Here is a 20,694-nt window from a genome sequence, read left to right as displayed (position 1 = left end):
GGGACAGATCCGCAGACCTGAGCCAAGAAATAGAGGAAAAACCTCCTGTCACTACTGCACTGAGCAATCAAGTAGGGATCATTTTATATCATCCACCATTTATAGTTACTATTTTCAGTTCCTTCCAGTGATTTATAGTTGTGTTCATCTTCAGCTACCCGGTTCATTAAAGAAGAATCAGCCTTACAGTAAAATTGTATATGTCATACTAAATCACCATCAATAGTGTATAAGACCAATACAAAAGGAGAAATGTTCAATGGTGCAAGGTTCCATATTGTGTCCAATTTATATACATACTGTATATTCATTCTGGAGGGAGCCTCCGCAGCATGTGGGACCTCAGCATTTATAGTCAGTGGTAATTTCTTTTATGAATCCATTTTCCCCCAGAGCAGCCTCCCATCAGCTCCAGTTATTCACATATTAGACCTATTATGACTGCAGCAAGCTAACATAGTGCAATGAGCTCTTGCATATAATGTGCAATCAGGCTGACACTTGTAGTATTTCCATAATGCTAAGGTTTCTTATTGAGCAGTTTCTTAATTACAAAAAAAAATGTATTTTATTTTTTTTACTACCCTGTTTCCCTGAAAATAAGACATAGCATCATTTTCCAGAATTTTTGAGGATGCAAAATGATTTTTCAGGCTTTTTGAGGATGCTTGAAATATAAGCCCTACTCCAAAATTAAGCCCTGCTAACAGTTAATTTAAAAAGTCAATTTAAATAGTGTCCAGGCAGCTATACATGTAAAAAAGTTAAAGCTTTTTGAACAAAAATTAATATAAGACACTGTCTTATTTTCGGGGAAACACGGTAGTTCATTAATGAGGAAAATTTATCTTAGTAATACATTTAATTGCAGTGAGGTGCCCTGAGGGGAATGCAGTTGAAAACAGTCTAAAGAGAAAAAAACTGGTGCAAAACTGGGCATCAAAGTGGGCACTCAGGAGTGTGATCGAAAGGGTTATATTATTATTAGAGATGAGCGAGCGTACTTGCTAAGGCCAACTACTCGAGCAAGTAGTGCCTTATGCGAGTACCTGCCCACTCGTCTCAAAAGATTCGGTTGCCAGCGGGGGAGAGCGGTGAGTTGCGAGATTGAGCAGGGTGGAGTGGGGGGGGGGGGGGGGGAAGGGGAGAGAGAGTGAGAGAGAGATCTCCCCCCTGTTCCTCCCTGCTCTCCCCTGCCGGCAACCGAATCTTTTGAGATGAGCGGGCAGGTACTCACATAAGGCACTACTCGCTCGTGTAGTTTGCCTTAGCGAGTACGCTCGCTCATCTCTAATTATTATTTTATATGCATATACCGAAAATTTGATTTGTTTTCTGTATTAAAATATTGTCAAAAATTCAATAAAACACTATCGGCTCAAAAAAAGAAAGGGTTAAATGAGCTTGGGCTACTGATGTACATCAAATACTTTGGAGTTCAGCCTGACCCAAACTGGTTTGGGGCATAAAAGCTGCCATCAGTTTTCCATGTGGACACCTTTTACATATTTGAATAAGTCACTGGTGTTTTCAAAGAGTTAAATGAGTTTGGGCTACTGATCATCATACAGACGATGATGCCCTGCATCAAATACAATTGAGTTCAGTCTGACCCAAAGTGGTTCTGGGCATAAAACCTGGCATGAAAATAGGCAGGTAGGCCACTTTCTACTGAATGGAATGCATAGCTGGTATTTTTCGAGGGATAAATGAGTTTGGGCCACTGATATCCAACAGCAAGCACACAGAGAAGGATGCCCTTCTTCAAATTCAGTTATGTCTGGGCTGGCCCAAAGTGATTCTGGGCATAACAGCTAGCATCGAAGTTGGCAGAAAGCCACATTTCACTGATTTGTATAAGAAATTGTTGTTTTTCAAGGGTTATATGAATTTGGGCCAGTGATCTCACACTGCCAACATATGAAAGGTAATGGCCCGCATCAAATACAAAGCTTGAAGTCTGGCCCAGAGCGGTTCTAGGTATAACCGCTGGCATCATAGTGTTGTTTTCAAAGGGTTCGCTGTGTGAGATCAGTGGAAACTAATTTAACCTTTTGAAAGCCACAGTTATTTAAATCAGTGAAAAGTAGCATCTGTCCACTTTGATTGCCAGCTTTTATGCCCAGAACCGCTTTAGGCTGGCCTGAACTCAATTGGTTTTGATGTGGGGCTTCACTCTCTGTATGATGGTAGTGTGAAATCAATGGCCCAAACTCCTTTAAACCTTTGAAAATATGTTATTCAAATTAGTAAAGGGGCCCTCGAACCATTCTGATGTCAGCTTTTATGCCCAGAAATACTTGAGACCAAGGTGAACTCAACTCTATTTGATGCACAGCATCACCCACAATGACAGTGTGCGATCACTGGCCCAAATTCTTTCAGCCCTTTAAAAACACACTCCTAAATGCCCACTTTGATGCCAATATTTACGCAAGTTCTTCCTGTTTTCAGGCTGTTACTATCTGTGTTCACCTTAGAGCACGTCATTGCAATGTATTGTATTATTTAGGGTTCTTTTACAATGAGCAAATAATCGTTGGAACGAGTGAACGATGAGCGAGTTGTTTGCTTTCAAATGATGTCCATTTACACGCAGAGATTTTTTTGTCATTTTTTTCGCCATTGCTCATTTAGTCCATCCTTGTTCAGTTAGGGAAGACTGGAAATGCCTGGGAATGGTCTGCGAATGAGTGAACAAATGTCTTTTACATGGAATGACTGCCAAATTAATAAAGTGGACAAACAATAAGCAAATTGTTGTTTAATGGTTGGCCATATTTACGCTGAAAGATTATTCTTCACTTTCACATGATTCAACGATCATTAGTTGAACGTAATTGTTCCATGTAAAACGGTCCTTAGAATAGTCCTCAACTAGTAAAAAAACTAAATTAAATTCTTTGTGAATAACAAAAAACACTGCATAAGAAACCAACTTCAGCCCTGATTAAGAAACTGGATGAATAAGAAACCTGACTTTTATTTCAGCGCCTCACATACTGCTAAAGGGTTAATGGGCTTTGATTCTACAGCGTTGATGCTCTAGTGGCCCCAGGCAAGGGGAGAAATGACCCCGCAAGCAGCATCCAGATGTGGCGGACTCTGGGGACCTGGATGCAGACCCCTGGATTGTGGAGCAGACAGAAGGAGGGGGCTGAGAGTCCCCTTTCCATCACCCTCCTCCTCCTTCAGTCTACATGGATAGAGGCAGACCCTCCCTCCCTTACCTACAGCGACCAGAGCCCCCGCAACCCCTGCCCCGCAGCTGCGCTAGAAATTGCACTAGAATTGATGAGGTTAATTTCAGGCAGAGGCAGAAGAGAGAGAAGCAAGGTGAGAGTGGCCCAGAAACTCTGACACATGGATACTTGATCCCCTGATCCTGGAGGACCCTCACCTTGTCCCCTGATCCTGGGACCCTCACCTTCTCCTCCTGATCCTGGAGGACCCTCACCTTGTCCCCCTGATCCTGGAGGACCTTTGCCTTATCCCCTGATCCTGGAGGACCCTCACCTTATTCCCTTGTACCTGTCCTTGGAGAACCTTGGTCCTACCCTAATCCTTGCTGCTGGATCTAACATTGTGGATTATTACACTGAACTGTGGCAGATATAATGCATCTCAAGAAACTGGTGGAGCACAGAAAGGTCGGTGAGAAATAGTAACTTAATGATGGCTGCAATGTAAGTTGCCCAGTATACACCCTGCATCAGGGAGCCACACAGCGCTGCGAGCACAGGCAGCAGCCATATACTGTGCTGCAGGAGTGAGTCACAGAAGTTTCCCTGTAGTTATAGAGTTGGGGGGGTCTCCAGGAAGGGGCAGCAGGGACAATGCTACTGCTGCTGATGTGAGTGGCCTTATCTCCGGGCGCATGTATCCTGTCTGTATATGATGTAGATGTGCAGGCAGTGACTTCACTTCCCAAAATGACCAAAAAAGCTTTCATCCGGTGAAGAGTGTCAGGGGAGGCAGAGACAGACGGGCAGGGGCAGAGGAGACAGCGGGGCTGAGGTGCCTATAACCGGGTCAATGTGTGGGACATCACTGACCTCTTCTCTATTCAGCTGCCCATGGACGGGACCATCAAGGTAAGAAGACTGGCTCGGGGTGATCGGCGCTGGGATGCCCCATCACTGACACTCTTACTATCTTCTCCTCCCGAGCTAAACTATCCTTGCACCCCTTTCGCTGCCTGCTCCCACCACCCCCTCCCCCCAGAATAGGGACGAAGATGCCCCCGTTGTCCCATTAACAAAGTTAAATCTCTTGCCCCTTCCTTTTCTTGGACCTTGGCTCCAGAAGATAGACAGCCGCAGTCTTGTGCAACCTGGGCACTGTGTGGGCGATACTCCATACACAGCCGCGACTCCGGCTCTGTCCTTGTATATAGGTTACCACCAGCCCTCTTACCTAAGGTTTTATCAGATCTTACATCTCCTATGTGTTTTATAGTCTCTCCACTGTTTACATAGACTATCATCTCCCCTATATACAATATATAGGTTATCAGATGTCTTCTATATTTCTACATGGGGGTAATCTGACCATAGGTTACATACAGTGGAGAGAATAAGGATTACATAATAGATTTATAACACCACCCATTGACCACCTTCATATACAGTACAGAGCAGCAGATTATTCTGTATGGATATATATATATATATATATATATATATATATATATATATATATATATATATATATATATATATATATATATATATATATATATATACACACATATACACATATACATACACACACACACACATATATATATATATATATACACACACACACACACACACACACACACATACATATATATATATATATATATATATATATATATATATATATATATATATATATATATATATAATGGTGGGGAAAGCTCCCACCTCATCATGTGAACTGTATTTTACTTATCTAATCTTACCTGTCACTTTCACACGTGCTGTTGATTTATTTGCAGATCCACAGCAGATTTAACCCTTTCAGTTGGATTCAAATTGAAAGCACGAAATCTGCTGCAGATCTGCAACAAAACCTGCATCAAATCAGCCATGCGTGAACGTACCCTAAAGGTCTTGCTGCTGTGAGCCACAAAATAATCATTCCCTCTTCCATTTGTTTTAATGACAGTACCACCTCTTCTTGAAATGACTCTATTTAGGTTTGTAAAAGGCGATGCGCAGTTACTGGTCTTCAGCTCTAAAAGAAAGAAGTAGTAGAGCTGAGACACCACAGACAGAATGAAACTGGCAGAGTAGGCAGAAAGGTACAGAGTGCAGACTTGGTTTAGAAGTGGAGGAAAATATTAGTCCTGGCATTGAGGTGCATAGAGAGAATTCTAGTTAGAAGACAAAGCAGAACACTGGCCACTGCTTACAAAGAGATACAGGGAGCACTGGGCATTGCCAGTATAAAGGGCAGAACACTGACTATAGTGAATAGAGGAGAGATAGAGGGCATAGCTAACAGAAATGGTGGAATGTGCGCTTTAGCTGCCATAAGTGCAAAGCACTGGCCTAGCAGAGTGGATACTATACTGAATATAGTGAACAGAAGAAGTATAGCACTAGGACATAGTAGACAGATCGCTGGGGAAAATGAGCAGAGAGGGCAGAATTCTGGGTATAAGATACAGGGCCTAGTGCAGAGTATTGGTTTCTTTTCACAGTTCAGTGTTTCAGGGATTAGGCTGGAGTCCAAGCAGCAGTAACCCTAGAACTGACATATAGTATCAAGCACTGTCTGTTTCTTTGAGGCGAGCAACAGAGGAAGCTGACAGTGTAACACATGGCAGCATGCCCACAGTGGGTGTGTGTGAGGGACTCACTATTGCTTCATCCTGAGCGTAACCGTGTAATGCATACAATAACAGAGGTCTCATGAACACAAAGAAATATTTACCATCGCTTTATAAATACTAAACAGAAGCATGCAATGGCCCTGACCATGTTTATATAATATACATCCTATATGACAGAATATCATACATGGCCCTGCATGGACATGCATTGGCCTCATATGTGCACACTGTGGATGTATTTTAAGTCATGCAGAAACCAGATGTTATTTCTTTTTCTTCCATAGTAATTTTGTAAGCACCGCGAGATTAAAGTAAGAGTGAGCAGGTGTCAGGTCTGTTGAGGTCATTGTACTTATTTCAGGGTTTCTAGTTCTGTTTGTTATGGCAAGGAAATGGTTACAGGGTATCTGCATCTGAACGGCTTGTGCCCACAGACTGAGCTGCTGAGAATCGGGCTCATCTCGGGTGGAGAACATGTTTGATCTGTGGATTTTCTTGTACATTGAAATCTGCTGACCTGATGGAAAATACAGTTAAGAAGTAACAAACTGCACCAAGTGAAATGTTTGATTAGATCAGTAACTGCAGATATGTGAATGACAAAGTGATGTTTTCTGTTAGAAAGCAGGCAGATGTGTGATGGGAGGGGAGAAGTAGCAAGGGGGGAGAGGCAGCATTCTGTGTTATGCATTTCTTTAGAAAGTTTTAGGAACAGTGCAGAATGTGTGTTTTGTAATCAGCAACGATAAAGCCCATGATAAAAACGAAATACATTAGCACATAGTTGACTCATCTTCTTCAGTAGTGCTTCCGTGACCATACACATGAATGTTGTCCAAACAGCTAGCAGGACCGGACAACTATCTAAAGTATATGGAGGCCTCCCAACTATCACCTGGCCACTGAAACCCAACATGCCCAATTCTTTTGTTCTCAGGGGAAGTAAGTCGCCACCAGAGTTGTTTGGCAGTGGTTTACTCCATTCTCTCCATTCAAAACACAAGCAAGCCGAGCATATACATGTCTGTTCAAAATGCCTTTCGACGAATGTTTAGTTGCATGGCCATCTTTAGTCAGCTGCTAGAAGCCTTAAAGAATTGCTTGAGTGTCATACAGCACATCTTCGTACCATGAGGGCATGCAGGGTACACGCCATCTGGGGTGCTTTTAAATTGCAGGGGAGGGGTGAGGCATAGTTTGTGGAGTTAGAATAAAAATTCCTCAGGCAGTTGACATGTATAGAGAAGATAGGTATGGAGAAAAACGAAGAACATGTAGAAATAGCATTAGGAATGGGCAGATAGGGGGAAAGTCAATGAATGACTGTTCACCTGACATTGACCATGTTATTGAACTCCAGAGACTGATGGCAGTGAGGTGTATTCTTAAACCCCTGCTCGTAGAACTTGACTCCAGTCTATCAATTTGCACACATGTAGCTTTGCGATGGCTTTATGCAAACGGGTAGCGTTTTATATCATTCTTGTAATGGTTATTTGCATGAAACCCACTTGGGATAAATGCACATGGGATAAATGTGCTGCAGATTTGCATCTGGGAAATCCACAAGAGATTACAGGATGGGCCACATGGATGAGATTTGAACAAATCTCATCCACATGCTGAAGAATTTTTCCAGATGGAAATTGACTGCTGCAGATTTTTAAATCTGCAGCAGTCAATTTCTGTCATGGAAAGATTTCCCCCTTGAGTACTGTAGGAAGGAATCAAATCCCAATGTTGAGGATTTTGCTGAAGATTACCTGTGAAAACTCAAAAAAATCTGCAGATGCTACAAGGGCTGATGGTCATCTCACCCATGGAGTTTGAAGTTTTCTACAAATGAGATGGAAATCTACAGCTTTATAGATGATGGTTCTTGGACCCATGCAATGACCCCAATTCCTCCCTACATAAATTGGTGGCCATGTGTGAGAAGACATAAGTAGATGTTTTTTTCCAAGAACCTTATCCACCTCCAGAAGAAAAAGCACATGCTCATCCTCATCATCCTTTCAAGAGATATACCGTAGCTACAGAGAGAGGAGGCCAACCGGAGCTTGGCACCAGTAGCAGCAACTGGAGAGAAAACAAAGCTAACACAGGTTTTCCAGGCGGTTTCTATTGACAACCCATCCTCAGGATAGGTCATCAATAGTTGATCGATTTGACTCCACCACTTGGAATCCCTGCCGATTAGCTGTTTGGGCACTCACTGTCGTTGCCAAAGCACAGTGTATGTAGTGGCAGCAGATAGCTCCAACCATGTTTACTGGCCGGCATTAGTAATTGCAGGATGCAAATTAATGAGAATTGCGCCTGCAATTACCAGTGCTGGCCACTACACACATCGACTGTCCTTTGGTGCTGACAGCCTGCACCCGAACAGCAGATTGGCCAGGGTCCTGAGCCGGGGAACCTGGTCAAGATAGGCCATAAACTGTTGATGGCCTATCCCGAGGATAGGTCATCAATAGAAATAGCCCAAAAAACCCCTTTAAAAGGGTTATCCAGACTTTAAAAATTGATGCCTTATCCTCATAGGATAGATCATCAATATCTGATCGATGAAGGTCTGCCGCTCAGGATCCCCACCAGTCACATAACTGAAGGGATCTTCAGTGATCTGAGCACAATCATACTCAGAGAGTTGCATTATTTACAGCAGCTGTTCTGAGGACAAGCCTATAGTACTAAGAATACTACAGTGAAAACCAATATGCAAAGAGTATGAGAACATTGGCAGGTCACACATCAGTATATATCAAGCTCTACTGCTGACCAGAAGATCTTAATATTCCAGCATGCTGGAATTATTACATAAACCTTTTCTGATATGAACAATGAAGTGTTAGACCCTGCTTTGTTAGCAACATAGAAGTAGGCCTGACAAAGCTGAAAGCTAAAAGGGAATCAGTCACTATCTTTTTGCTGCCCTGGCTGAAGGCAGCAAAAGGTAGGACAGGATAGCTGCCTACAGTGATATGTCTGCTGTATGTATACATGCAGTAGTTTGGGAGAAACTTGAATTTTATTAAAGTCACACATAGAGAACTAGTCTTCGATATTCATGATCTCCATCAGCATTGCCCACCCTTGTGGTTTAGCTACGCCTGCTTCTATACTGGCAATCAGTGGCTGGAGGGCAGAGCTTATTGGAGATTATGAATATCGAGTGCTACTACGGTAGTTTATGTGGGGCTACTACTAATAAAATACACATACAGAAGACATATCTCTGTAATCAGTGTGCCTCTCAGAGGGTAGCAAAAAGATGGTGAGATTCCCCTGAAGCTGCTTACCCAAGATACAAAATCAACATCAGGGCTCCCAACTATCATGCACTATTAAAAGCACTGGGGTATTAACACCGGGGTCAGATGCAGAAGTGTAATAGTCGCTTCAGCTGCCATTGATTTCAATGGATATGAAGCCAGCTAGGGCAATTCCACTCCTGTCCTCTATGAAGACATACGGCTTCCTGTACTGACAGCAGGTCGGGTGATCCGCTCATCGCCATGGGTCCTTAGCGATTAACTATTGGGGACCTATCCTGAGGATAGGTCCTCAATAGTTTTTGCCCCGAAAACTCCATTAACACAATACAAACATTTTTTTGGGTAACACAGGCACCAACTGCTACTGTTGCATAATGGTGCTATTTGCCAAGTGTTGCTCATCAGATCTGAGCATACTTGTCTATGCACAGAATGTTCATCCACTGGGAGATCTGTCTACCAATTAATGTTTAATCGATAGATTAGGGAGCAGACATATAGAAATAGCTTATAGATATTTAGTCAATATACTCAATGCCTAGCTATAAGAAGTGATGCAGACCAAGGTAGTACATGGCATGAGCGGTACGCAGCCAATACGCAATGTGATTGCGTGCTAACTGCGTGCCACGCGCATATATCTCGCAGCCTGCACTCTTCCAAATACACTTGTGTGAACCCGGCCTTGATCCCAAACAAATTCTCTCAACTCAGAATTTAATGGCTAAAGTTTACCAATTACCGGCTGAATAGACAAGCGGCATTTCCAAATTGTGTAGTAATGTTTCAGTGAAAGACTATAAATTACAGTGACCAATATAAATCCCCTTATCTTCCTGGGAGTCATTAATGTATTATAATTACTACCTTTTGACTTAGTATGTCAAAATAGAAGATTTCCTTGGGGTCTACATATTAGCTCTAGGATTATGAACCTATGACTGAAAAGACTTGATTCACAGGTTCATATTATGGACAGGGAGATTCATTTTTGGTTGGGGGGTGTTACTTTACTTAAAATGGTCACTAACTTTTCAAACAACTTGTGCTTATTTGATAGCCAATGTGATAATTAGCAAAACTGAAATGTACTTAGTTTACCAAAAATTACACTTTTGTCATGGAAAGGCCACCTAACCTGCTATCTACTGTTCATTGACATGTGATGTTATCTTTGTAACAAGAAATGGCAATACAGCAGAACAGGAAGTGAAGGAGGGGGATGAGTCTTCCTGCTCACTGAAGTCTATAAGAGCAGAGTGGATGGGAGAGGAGGAAGGAATGAAGCAGCGAACACACAAACCTGCTTAGTGCTAATTGTTAGTGATTTCCTGTTGGTTACATCTCCACTGCTCAGTGCTGCTGTACAGTTTTCTACATGACTCTGTTATACGAGTTGTACAGAGAGCAGAATCTGCATTTCACCGTGCCCCAGTATATAGAAAACAGTATAACAACAGTCTCCTTCCACCAGCTCTGAGATAGCAGAGAACCAGATACAAGCCCTGTAGAGGGGAAACATTGGGCAAATTTAGGATACAAGTCATCTAATGGCCAGATATTATGTCATTGCTTATAAAACAGCTTATTCTGTAAAGTCATCTGAAAATTTAGGTATATTTAATGTTATGGGCAGGGTGAAAGTGAAAATCTGTAGGTGGCTGTGTAAAATACACTGCAGGAATCTTTCTTGCAGTGAATGAGAATATTTCAGAAGCTTCTGACACAGAACCGATTGTATGAATTGTATGCCCCCATAGGACTTCTATGAGATCACAGAGCCAGATAGAATAAACAGTAAAACGACACAAGAACTTGTAGTGTATTAACAGTCAACAAGCTAGGCCGGGCTCATACAACCGTATGGTAAAACACTGTATAAAAAAAAAATCACAGTTTTACCAGCGTGTAGAGCTGCGTATCAAGGCGTTTATGATCGCCTATGCCTATGCATGCAACGTATCTCACGCACGCCGTCATGCACTGGCTTCCTGGTTTCTTCTTCTTTTTTAGCTTTCCCTCTATTGCCTCTTAGCAACGTTGCGTACAAAACGTAAAACGCTGCACATACGCAATGTATGACCACAAGCTTGATCTGAACACAATAATCTGCAGAATAGTCATTGTGCCTTTGGAGTAAAGTGCAGAATTTACATGGGATCAGCATAGATAGCCTTCTGTTGAACGCCTGTTCCCCAGCATTTCATCTGCTGTGTATGGCCACACTAGGACACGATATAAAGTGTCTACCTTATGATAGAGGAAGCTTATCAACGAAACTAAGGTTTCTGTAATTACTCTTGCATGTTGTTCTCTGGCTGTATAGTGTTCTGTTTTATTTCTTAGATTCGATGTGGGTGTAAACTGTTGAGTTTTTTGCTGTTTTTCCATGTCAGAGGATGGCTGGGTATAAAATATCTTTAATACCAGAACTGGGGCGCACCCTGGCTCTTAACATTCCTGTGAAACAGTTTGTCTGATTCTGGAACTTATGGAGTATTCTCTGCAGCAAGGTTTATCAGGTAGAACGAGCTGGAGGTGAAGTTTATTACGTGATCTATACATGTTGCGCATGCCATATAGAAGTGTAGCTTGTGACTATAGGGCATGTATTGGGAGCTGAAGAGTTAATGCCACGTCGAAATCACATTTATTTTAATATTGTTTGTTCTTTTAGCATTTGATAGTCTTCTAACTCCAACCCAAGCCGCCTCAGCTGGGTTCCTTTATCAGCAGCAGCGAGACTTCCGTGAGACACATCCAGCTCTTCCTGATCTACTTCCTCTGACAGAACAAAAGGGAACATTTGACCTTCTTTTCCTATGTCCCATCCCATATTAGCCCGATCACACAATTGTGAACAATAAGGAGCAAGGTTTCCGAGTGGTGACTGCTATGGAATGAGGTGCAGAGAGGCGTTTTCATGCCCATTTTTTAAAGGTCTTTAACCCTAAAGCAGCTGGTATTTGAAAAGAATACTTCCAATAGGGACTGTTCATGTGTATGGCAGGGCTGATAGACTGAGCAGTGGTTAATGGTGCTATAGGTACAGTTAGAAATATTGCTCTATTCCAGTTGCTTTTACTGGATTTTCACCTTCTAAATCCAAATCTTGTGTTAATTTGAAGACTTATGGCTACTGCCAGTGTCTGGATCATTGAGTGAACTGTAAAGGTGACAATTACAGGAGTTCTAACAGGCAATTGACAAAGAGTAGAAAAAAGAAGTTTTGTTTGAAGATTTCATAATAGGGACAGATAATACATTTTTCATGGGGCACAGGCTCTTCCATTGCCCTGCAGCAGCAGAAACCAATATTGAATATATGGGGGTATAGTCAGGAGCAGTGTTGAGTGAACTGAAACAGTCGAACCCTGTTTTGGGTCGAACTTTGCTAAAAGTTCGGTTCGGCGCAAAAACGAACATTGAGCAGTTCGTTCTGCTTTTTTTCTCCTTATTTTTCCTTCTTTTAAAAAGAAGAAGGAAAAAGAAGTAGAAACAAAAAGTAGGAAAAACAGCAAGGAAAAGTGGGAAAAAGACAGTTTTTTCTCTTGCTTTTCTTCTTTATTTTTTCTTCATCATGTTTTTCTTAAAAACAGCTCAAAAGTACTTAGACAAACTCATAGGTGACCTAAGAGTGTTGTATAGGGTGTATATGGCTCCCAGTTTTAGTCATATTGGTAAAGTTCTGTTTCGGGTTGATCTATTTCGGAATGAGCCATACTTTTTGCCCAAATTCAACAAACCAGTCGAGCTGAACTTATCACTCTCCAGGACCTTAAAGGGGTTGTACCAGAATAGCAAGTCATCCCCTATCAACAGGCACACCACTTTTAATGGGACTGCCGAGTACCCGAGCGGTGCACTCGCTTGGGTATTTCCATCACGCCCATTGAAATGAATGGAGCACTGACCGCACACGCTCGGCCAGCATTACATTCATAGTGCCGTCACTGCCGGGGGGAGAATCGACCCCTGCAATGACAGGAGAGCGGGACACAGGAGACCTGTTCTTCAGATTGGTGGACGGCTAACCAGCAAGTTATAACTGTGGATAGGGGATAACTTCATATTCTGGTACAAACCCTTTAAGACGTGAAATAATAAAAGTCGCCAAGCTAATCCCACATATTCCAGTGGATCTCCTCGTGGAGCTCTTTTCTTACATCAAGTAGTTGTGACAACCATTAGAAGTGGCAAAAAATATTGTGAAATTAGCATTTGCAGAGGCTGCTAAACACTTGTATTGTATAATATGCTGTCAATGCAATTACTATTCTGCAACTGTAACATAATGCATAGACAATAGATATTTGTTTCATATGTGTAAAAAGGAGCCTTCAGCCTATAGTCCTCACCTGAAACCTTCAATAGCAACCCAACCTGCACTACAAAACTACACAGCATGCTCTGATCTACGCAAAGCAGCAAAAAGAGAATGTATCAACTGTATTTTTTTCTAATCAGAACCAGATAATGGAACACACTCTTTTTTTTTCTAATCTGTATTTATATTAGGATTCTAGATTTGATTTATTCTATTGTTTATACAAGGCTATGGGAACCATGTTGCGTGAGCTGCTGTTAACTGCATTCAGAGATATGCTTTACAGCAGCCATATGCACTTTAGCAATCTGTAGTTTGGAGATGACTCATTCACTTCTATGGAAGAGTGCTGTGATCATGCTTTGTGACATGAGCAGAGGTTATTATGCAGGGAGAGGGAGGAGGTAAGCTGTAATAGCGCCTTTCGTTATTGATGAATTCGGTCTTATCTTCCTCCAGCCTTATAATAGAGGTGGTACCCTTTCTTGCCTGTGATGATAATGAGATGACTGCTGAAAAGTGATATCTACAGAACAGGAAGTGTCAGTCTGTTTTGAGGCTCAAAAGCTAAAGTGAAAACTGCAGGATTTCAGGATTTTTTTAAAAACACTTGAGTGATGTCAGTAGCACTTGATTTCCGCTGAAAACATAGAGATCATGAGGTTGTAGTAGGTCTTTCTAGGTAAGATGACTCTTGCCAATTGGCTGATATTTCTGTCTTGTGTTGAGTATGTGTCTGTAGGTTAGATATTCGTTTTGTAATGCTCCTTTGTAGACGATTAAATGTAGCACTTTGCCTTAAAACATCATGGCCCTGAATTTAGTCTTGGTATTATATATAAAACTAGAACGTGTGGAAATGCTGATGAAATGTTCCCTCTTGCTTTCTAAGTTTTGCTCCATGTACCAAGGTGTGAAAGCAGAAACTGCACAGTTATCAAGTTACTAGGCCTCCTGCACACTGCAGAGCTGGATTCCGCTTGCAGAATCCCGCAGCGGAATCCGGCTCTGGCAGCAGCGGTATCCGCATGTACCTGTTTTTTCGGCTTCTTTTCTATACTGTAGATAGATCCGGCGGCTCGCCGTTCCAAATGCGCAGTACAGACTACTTTTTTCCAAATTTCTTTCTGTGCCATCGCTAGGCGAAGAGGCGGAATCCGCAATCCTGTCCGCAATGTTCATTGCAGACGGGCCGCGGATCGGGCAACTTTCATTGACTTCAATCGAAGCCGTCCATACGAAACCCACGCAAAAATGGAGCATGCTGCAATTTTTCCTCCACTTGCAGAAACCTCAATTGGTTTCTGTAAGTGTGGAGGAAGAATCGATTTCCCATAGCATGCCATGAGTGATTTTGCTGCGGATTCGTGGTGCCGCCGCCCGCCGCGGATTCTGCAGCAAATATCCTCCCGTGGACAGGAGGCCATAGTTCGAATGGTTTGCCTGATAATGGTGCAGTATAAATGCATGTAGTAAAAGACCGATTGGCGATAAATCACTGATTGGATCTTTCATGCAGACCATAAAATCATTATTGGTCTGTCGCTGCATCTGCTGTGTAAATAGGAAGTGGTTCATCTATGAATGACGGCCTGTTTACTGTGGATGTAGGGGGGCGGGCTGGAACTATCCCTTCATGAGCAATGATCGCTTCTGAGTAAAAGCACAGGAGCGATGATCGCTGGGACAGCTGTCGGCACTTTGGTACCTAAGAGTCGGCCCATGTTAAAAGGGGCTTAAATCTATAACAAAGTTCCTCAGTTGTTTTTTTTTCTTGCTGTTCCTTTAATGCTATAAATGCAGACAACTTTATATCCTCCAAGAAGCAGTCCTAACTCTACAGGTTCGCGCTACGGAAGCAATGTGCGTGTCTGCAAAGGCCCTCGATGAGTCAGGCTGATGTGCAGTTGGAGTCTATACTATCTGTCTCTTTCTGTGTAGTCTATGGATCTTGGGGAAGTTCATGCAGGGCTACAAATCTAACTTACAAAATATGAGTCAGTGACTGGAAACGTTCAGCAAAATTATTAGTTATCCTGCGCTGGATAGTAACCGCTGCCTTGGACCGTCCCGAAATTTCTAGACTGACGGTTGTGGTTTATAGTATCAAAATAACTATCTGCACCATCAACGTTTCAGAAGCGATCTGCTCTCTCTTTTTTTTTCTTCTAAAAATATCAGAGCCACTTCCTGTTTTTTTCACCCAACATCTGTAGTAGAGCCATGCACATTACAAAGTCATATATTTAGCAGGCGCTTGTGTGAGGGAGAAGTGTTTTAAGTCTTTTTGTTAATTCCAAAGGGGTTCGGAGGATCCCAATAAATGTCAGATGAAGATGCAGGACACTAAACTATGAGGCAGTGGTAATTCTTATTATCATGTCTGCTGGCCAGGATCACTCTATAATTATCTGCTAACAGATCGTTGGCCAACAATTAACACCATTGATTCTTCCTCTAATATTTATGTCTTCTGTGAGCCAAATGTGTTCAGAATTCCTTAGAGAAGTGTGAGGCTGCCAGACACCTCCCATACCTCCCAATTTATTGGACGGTCAAAGAGGAACTCTTATGGTTCACTGAGTGACAGATCCATTTTCCATCCGTATCTATACACTTCAATGCTTTTAATATAAATAACAGCAGAAATGTCATCAGAATATAGAATTGTTTTCCAATCCAAATTGCACCATATGATGGAAGAATGCAAATTGGGGTGTGGGATACAGTGAGGAGCCACATAGAGCAATTGGGTAAGTTTATTAATGCAAATCCATTTCTAAGGTCAAAAAGAAGGATATTTAAGGTTCAAAGAGGGGCAGATGGACCTGGGTCAAAAATAGGGACAGTCGCTGCAAAAGAGGGACACTTGGAAGGTATGACTTCTAGTTGTGCTTATTTTGCAGGAGGACTGCAACAGTCCGTCAGATCAAATACAGCCTGGCTCATTTCTGCTTCAAGGGGCCATCTATCACAAGTACCTTTTGGCAGAGACGTAACTTGAAGCTCCTCGGCCCCAATGCAAAACCTGGAACGGGGCCCCCAACTATAATGCTTTATTCATAGTACTGGGCTCCCTATATGGAGAAGAGAGGCCTTATGGGCCCACTAAGGCTCCTGGGCCCGGGTGCAACCATATCCTCTGCATCCACTATAGTTACGCCTCTGCCTTTTAGTGTCTTGACTGCTCTCACAGACCTCTGATTATTGTACAATATTAATATGGCCAGCATTAATCTTCTAAAAATCTTCTTCTAAATCCATAGAAGCATTTGAATACATTATATAGTAAGAGTCAAAACATTTTTGACTATTGTACTAAAGCCAAGAAATACCTATAGTGGCAACAGTTTATACACAAAACCAAAGTTCTCCCGCAATTCTGTAACATCATTCAGTCTTACAAAGTGACCCATGTTGTACTATGCTGCACATCACACTGAGATTACGCATTATGGGGCCAATTATGCAATGTCTATACCCTAACTACAGTACATAGCCAAGAGCAATGATGCGTAGAGCAATACACTATAAATAGAGATGAGCGAACACGTTCGGCCCCGCCCCTTTTTCGCCCGAACACCGAACTTTGCGAACACTTCAGTGTTCGGGCGAAAAAAGTTCGGGGGCCGCCGTGACAGCGCGGGGGGGTGCGGCGGGGAGTGGGGGGGAGAGGGAGAGAGAGAGGGCTCCCCCCTGTTCCCCGCTACTGCCGCCCGCGCCGCCGCGCATCTCCCCGCCCCCCGGCGGCACCCGGACCTTTACGCGCGAACACTGCAGTGTTCGGCAAAGCCGGTGTCCGGGTGCGGATGTGTCCGTAACGGACATGTTCGCTCATCTCTAACTATAAACTGAATAGTGCGAATCTTAGAACACCACATAAAAGAAGCCATAATCTGCTGCAGAAATTGTGGTATGGTTTATCAGTACATTATATGGAAATGTGCCCCACATGTCATATTAAAGTAAAATATCGCTCACCTAACTAAGGTTCAGTTGTTCTGTCTGATGCTATGTTACTATTTAGGCACAGTGAACTATAGGATGTGACAAGAGGTGTAAGTTGAAGCTCCTGGGCCCCAATGCAAAATCAGTAACAGAGCCCCCAAATATAATGCTTTATTCATAGTACTGGGCTCCCTATATGGAGAAGAGAGGCCTTATGGGCCCCTAAGGCTCCTGGGCCTAGGTGCAACTGCATTCCCTATAGTTACGCCAATGGATGGGAGGAAGCCACTTCTATAACTGTATCACTAAATTAGGATATGTGAACCAATTATTTATATAATTCCTAAAGGGATTTACGTGACTAGATCTGGTCTTCCCAATTAAATGTTTGCATTGTTGTTCCATTTAGGAAGCCATTTGGCCAATTGTGGGAAAATGCAAAGATGACAGCTGTGAAATGTACTGTCTGCGTATATTCTGTAACACATTGAATGGATTTAATTGGTCACTACGGATGCACAGAAGAGTGTTAGTATATGTTGTGACAACAGACAGTTTATGGAGGCATTTAGAAAGGCGTGGAAATCTGATATATGATGAGGTAGGATGTGTATTGGATGATGGAGGAGGATAAAACTAATGGAGAGTACACAGAACTGTTAATGATAATCTAAGTCAGGGGTCCCCAACCGCCGGTCCGCGGACCGGGGCCGGGCCGTTGGGTGGTTAGCGCCGGTCCGCGGCACCGCTGGGAACTTTTACTCTAAACACAAGGCCCGCGGGCCGAATCCAGCCCGCTGCCTTGTGTTATGTGGCCGAAGCGATTACCAGCGAGGGCGCCGCAGCTCCCCGCTGGTAATCGCGCTGATGCCGGCCACACTGACGTCTGTGCAGCCAGGATACTCTTCCCCGAGTCCCCTGCTCATTAGTTCCGCAGGAGAGGACACGGGGAGGAAGCGTTCCGGGCTGACGTCAGGGCAAGCAGACAGAGAGCGACAGCAGGGAGGAGGTAAGTATATGGGTTGGGGGGCTGCCTATTACGGGGGGGGGGGGGGGGGCTACTTATTACAGGGGAAGGGGCTGCCAATTACTGGGGGGCTGGTTATTACTGGGGGGCGGGGGCTACGTATTACAGGGGAAGGGGCTGCCTATTACGGGGGGGCTGGTTATTACTGGGGGGCGGGGGCTACGTATTACAGGGGAAGGGGCTGCCTATTACGGGGGGGCTGCCTATTACTGGGGGGGGGGGACCTGCTTATTACTGGAGGGGTTGCTTACTGGGGGGGCTGCTTATTACTGGGGGGGGGGCTACTTATTACAGGGGAAGGGGCTGCCTATTACTGGGGGGGGGGGGGGTGCCTATTACTGGCTGGGGGGACCTGCTTATTACTGGGGGGAACCTGCTTATTACTGGGGGGGGCTGCTTATTACTGGGGGGGGGGTGTTCTTATTACAGGGGAATGGGGTTGCTTATTACTGGGGGGGCTGGTTATTACTGGGGGGGGACCTGGTTATTGGGGGGGGGACCTGCTTATTACTGGGGGGGGGATTGCTTACTGGGGGGGCTGCTTATTACTGGGGTGGGCTGGGGGCTACTTATTACAGGGGAAGGGGCTGCTTATTACTGGGGAGGCTGCCTATTACTGGGGGGGAGCTGCCGCCTAGTACTTGGGGGGGGGGTGCCTATTACTTGGGGGGGGGGGCGCTGCCTATTACTGGGGGGGGGGGGCGCTGCCTATTACTGGGGGTGGGGCGCTGCCTATTACTGGGGGGGGGACCTGCTTATTACTGGGGGGGGGGGACCTGCTTATTACTGGGGGGGGGGACCTGCTTATTACTGGGAGGGGACCTGCTTATTACTGGGGGGGGGGCTGCTAATTACTGAGAGGTGGGGGCTGTCTATTACTGAGGGATGGGGGCTGTCTATTACTGGGGGGGGGGGGAGATAAATTATATGCTGCCCTATGTGTGTGCTGGGGGGGGGGGGAGATTATACACTGCCCTATGTGTGTACTGCCAGGACATTCTAATGTCATAACTAAATAAGAATGCACTAAACTCCAACCCCCTTCATAACCCCGCCCCCTATAACCAAAACCCCGCCCATGTCCCGCCCAACCCTGCCGGGCCTTGTAAAAATGGTCTTGCTTGAAGCCGGTCCCTGGTGCCAAAAAGGTTGGGGACCACTGATCTAAGTAATGCGTGGCTGTAGTTTTCTCTTTTAGAAGACATAAGGCCATTAATGAACTATATAGTAGTTGTGATATTACAAGAATATCTTAGACCTCCCCTCTGTGGGTTATTGGCATGCCCTGCACTGGATGTGAACATAAGCAGACCCAATATATAAAGGGAGTTCTTGTAACACAATAACACATATTGTTGCAAACATTTTCATATTTTGGCAGAACTTCTGAGGTCCAATATCGTCTTCTGCACAAGCTATTGTTCTGTTATCAGCCACGCCAGACACTGAGGTCTAACAGAACAATTATATCTGGTGAACACCAAAACTTTGCTCTTATGTGGATTTTTACCCTTAGCAAAGTAATGCAATATAAACCTATAGATGGAAGGAAAATTGTAAGGGTCCTTTTAGACAAACCAAATCTCGTTTGAACGAGAGAGTGATGTCACCGCTAACTCGTTTGCGGTATAAGTGTAATATGTCGACAACGGATGTGTGGGTGTGCCCGGGCTGAGCTACAGGTAATGCCCAGGTCACGCCCACAGCTCCCAATTGGCTGTGGCGTACCCAGCTTGATCGATCTGCCGAGAGCTTGGTGCATCATAGGGACGGCGGTAACCGCTTGCATGCCGCAATCTATTTTGATCACGGCGTGTAAATGGTATTTCACAGAGGGAGGGAGCTCTCTCTGTTTTTCGTCATCGGACCCAGTGAAAAAAACAAAAAAAACACGGAGGCCTGACAAGTTGTCATGGCAATGAGACGCCAGATACAGGCGTCCTACTTTGCCATCAGCCCCGACATTGATGAGCTTTGGCAGTGGCAGGAGAACCAGCTGAACAATAATCATTCTGTCTAAAAACACCCAGAGTCTTTACCAAAAAGTACAGGGAGTTGGAAGGAAAATGGTCTGAAGGACATACACATCCCATTTATTGCTATTAACATTAGCGGACAAGAGACTAAAAAAAAACTCCGTTCTGACCCTTAATTTACCTAAGCATCAGTTCACATATTTTTCTGGTGATCACTATTATTTGGGTTTTGCTATGATTATCTTCCCTTTAAAAATGATTTCCATATGTAAGTGTGTAAATACAAAGCTTGGATGATGGAACCATAATTAAAT

At 43.8% G+C, this 20,694-nt stretch overlaps 1 protein-coding gene across 3 annotated transcripts in view; it reads left to right on the top strand.

Annotated features, from left to right (window-relative positions):
- The first annotated feature begins 3,301 nt into the window (after nt 1-3,301).
- FLI1 (Fli-1 proto-oncogene, ETS transcription factor) overlaps nt 3,302-20,694 on the top strand; it is a 75,665-nt gene continuing 58,272 nt past the window's right edge. For 2 of the 3 annotated variants that reach the window (XM_066607250.1, XM_066607252.1), the window contains exon 1: nt 3,302-3,650. In XM_066607250.1, the coding sequence (XP_066463347.1) occupies nt 3,618-3,650 (33 nt within the window). In that variant the 5' untranslated portion in view covers nt 3,302-3,617. Of the gene's footprint in view, nt 3,651-3,941; nt 4,095-20,694 lie in introns of those variants that run through there. The other variant, XM_066607253.1, reaches the window with a different exon arrangement.

This window comes from Eleutherodactylus coqui, chromosome 6 (genome assembly GCF_035609145.1).
Source record: "Eleutherodactylus coqui strain aEleCoq1 chromosome 6, aEleCoq1.hap1, whole genome shotgun sequence".
In the NCBI taxonomy this organism is placed as follows: Eukaryota; Metazoa; Chordata; class Amphibia; order Anura; family Eleutherodactylidae; genus Eleutherodactylus; species Eleutherodactylus coqui.
Note: the sequence above shows the minus strand (reverse complement) of the source record. Positions and strands in the feature narration are given on the sequence as shown.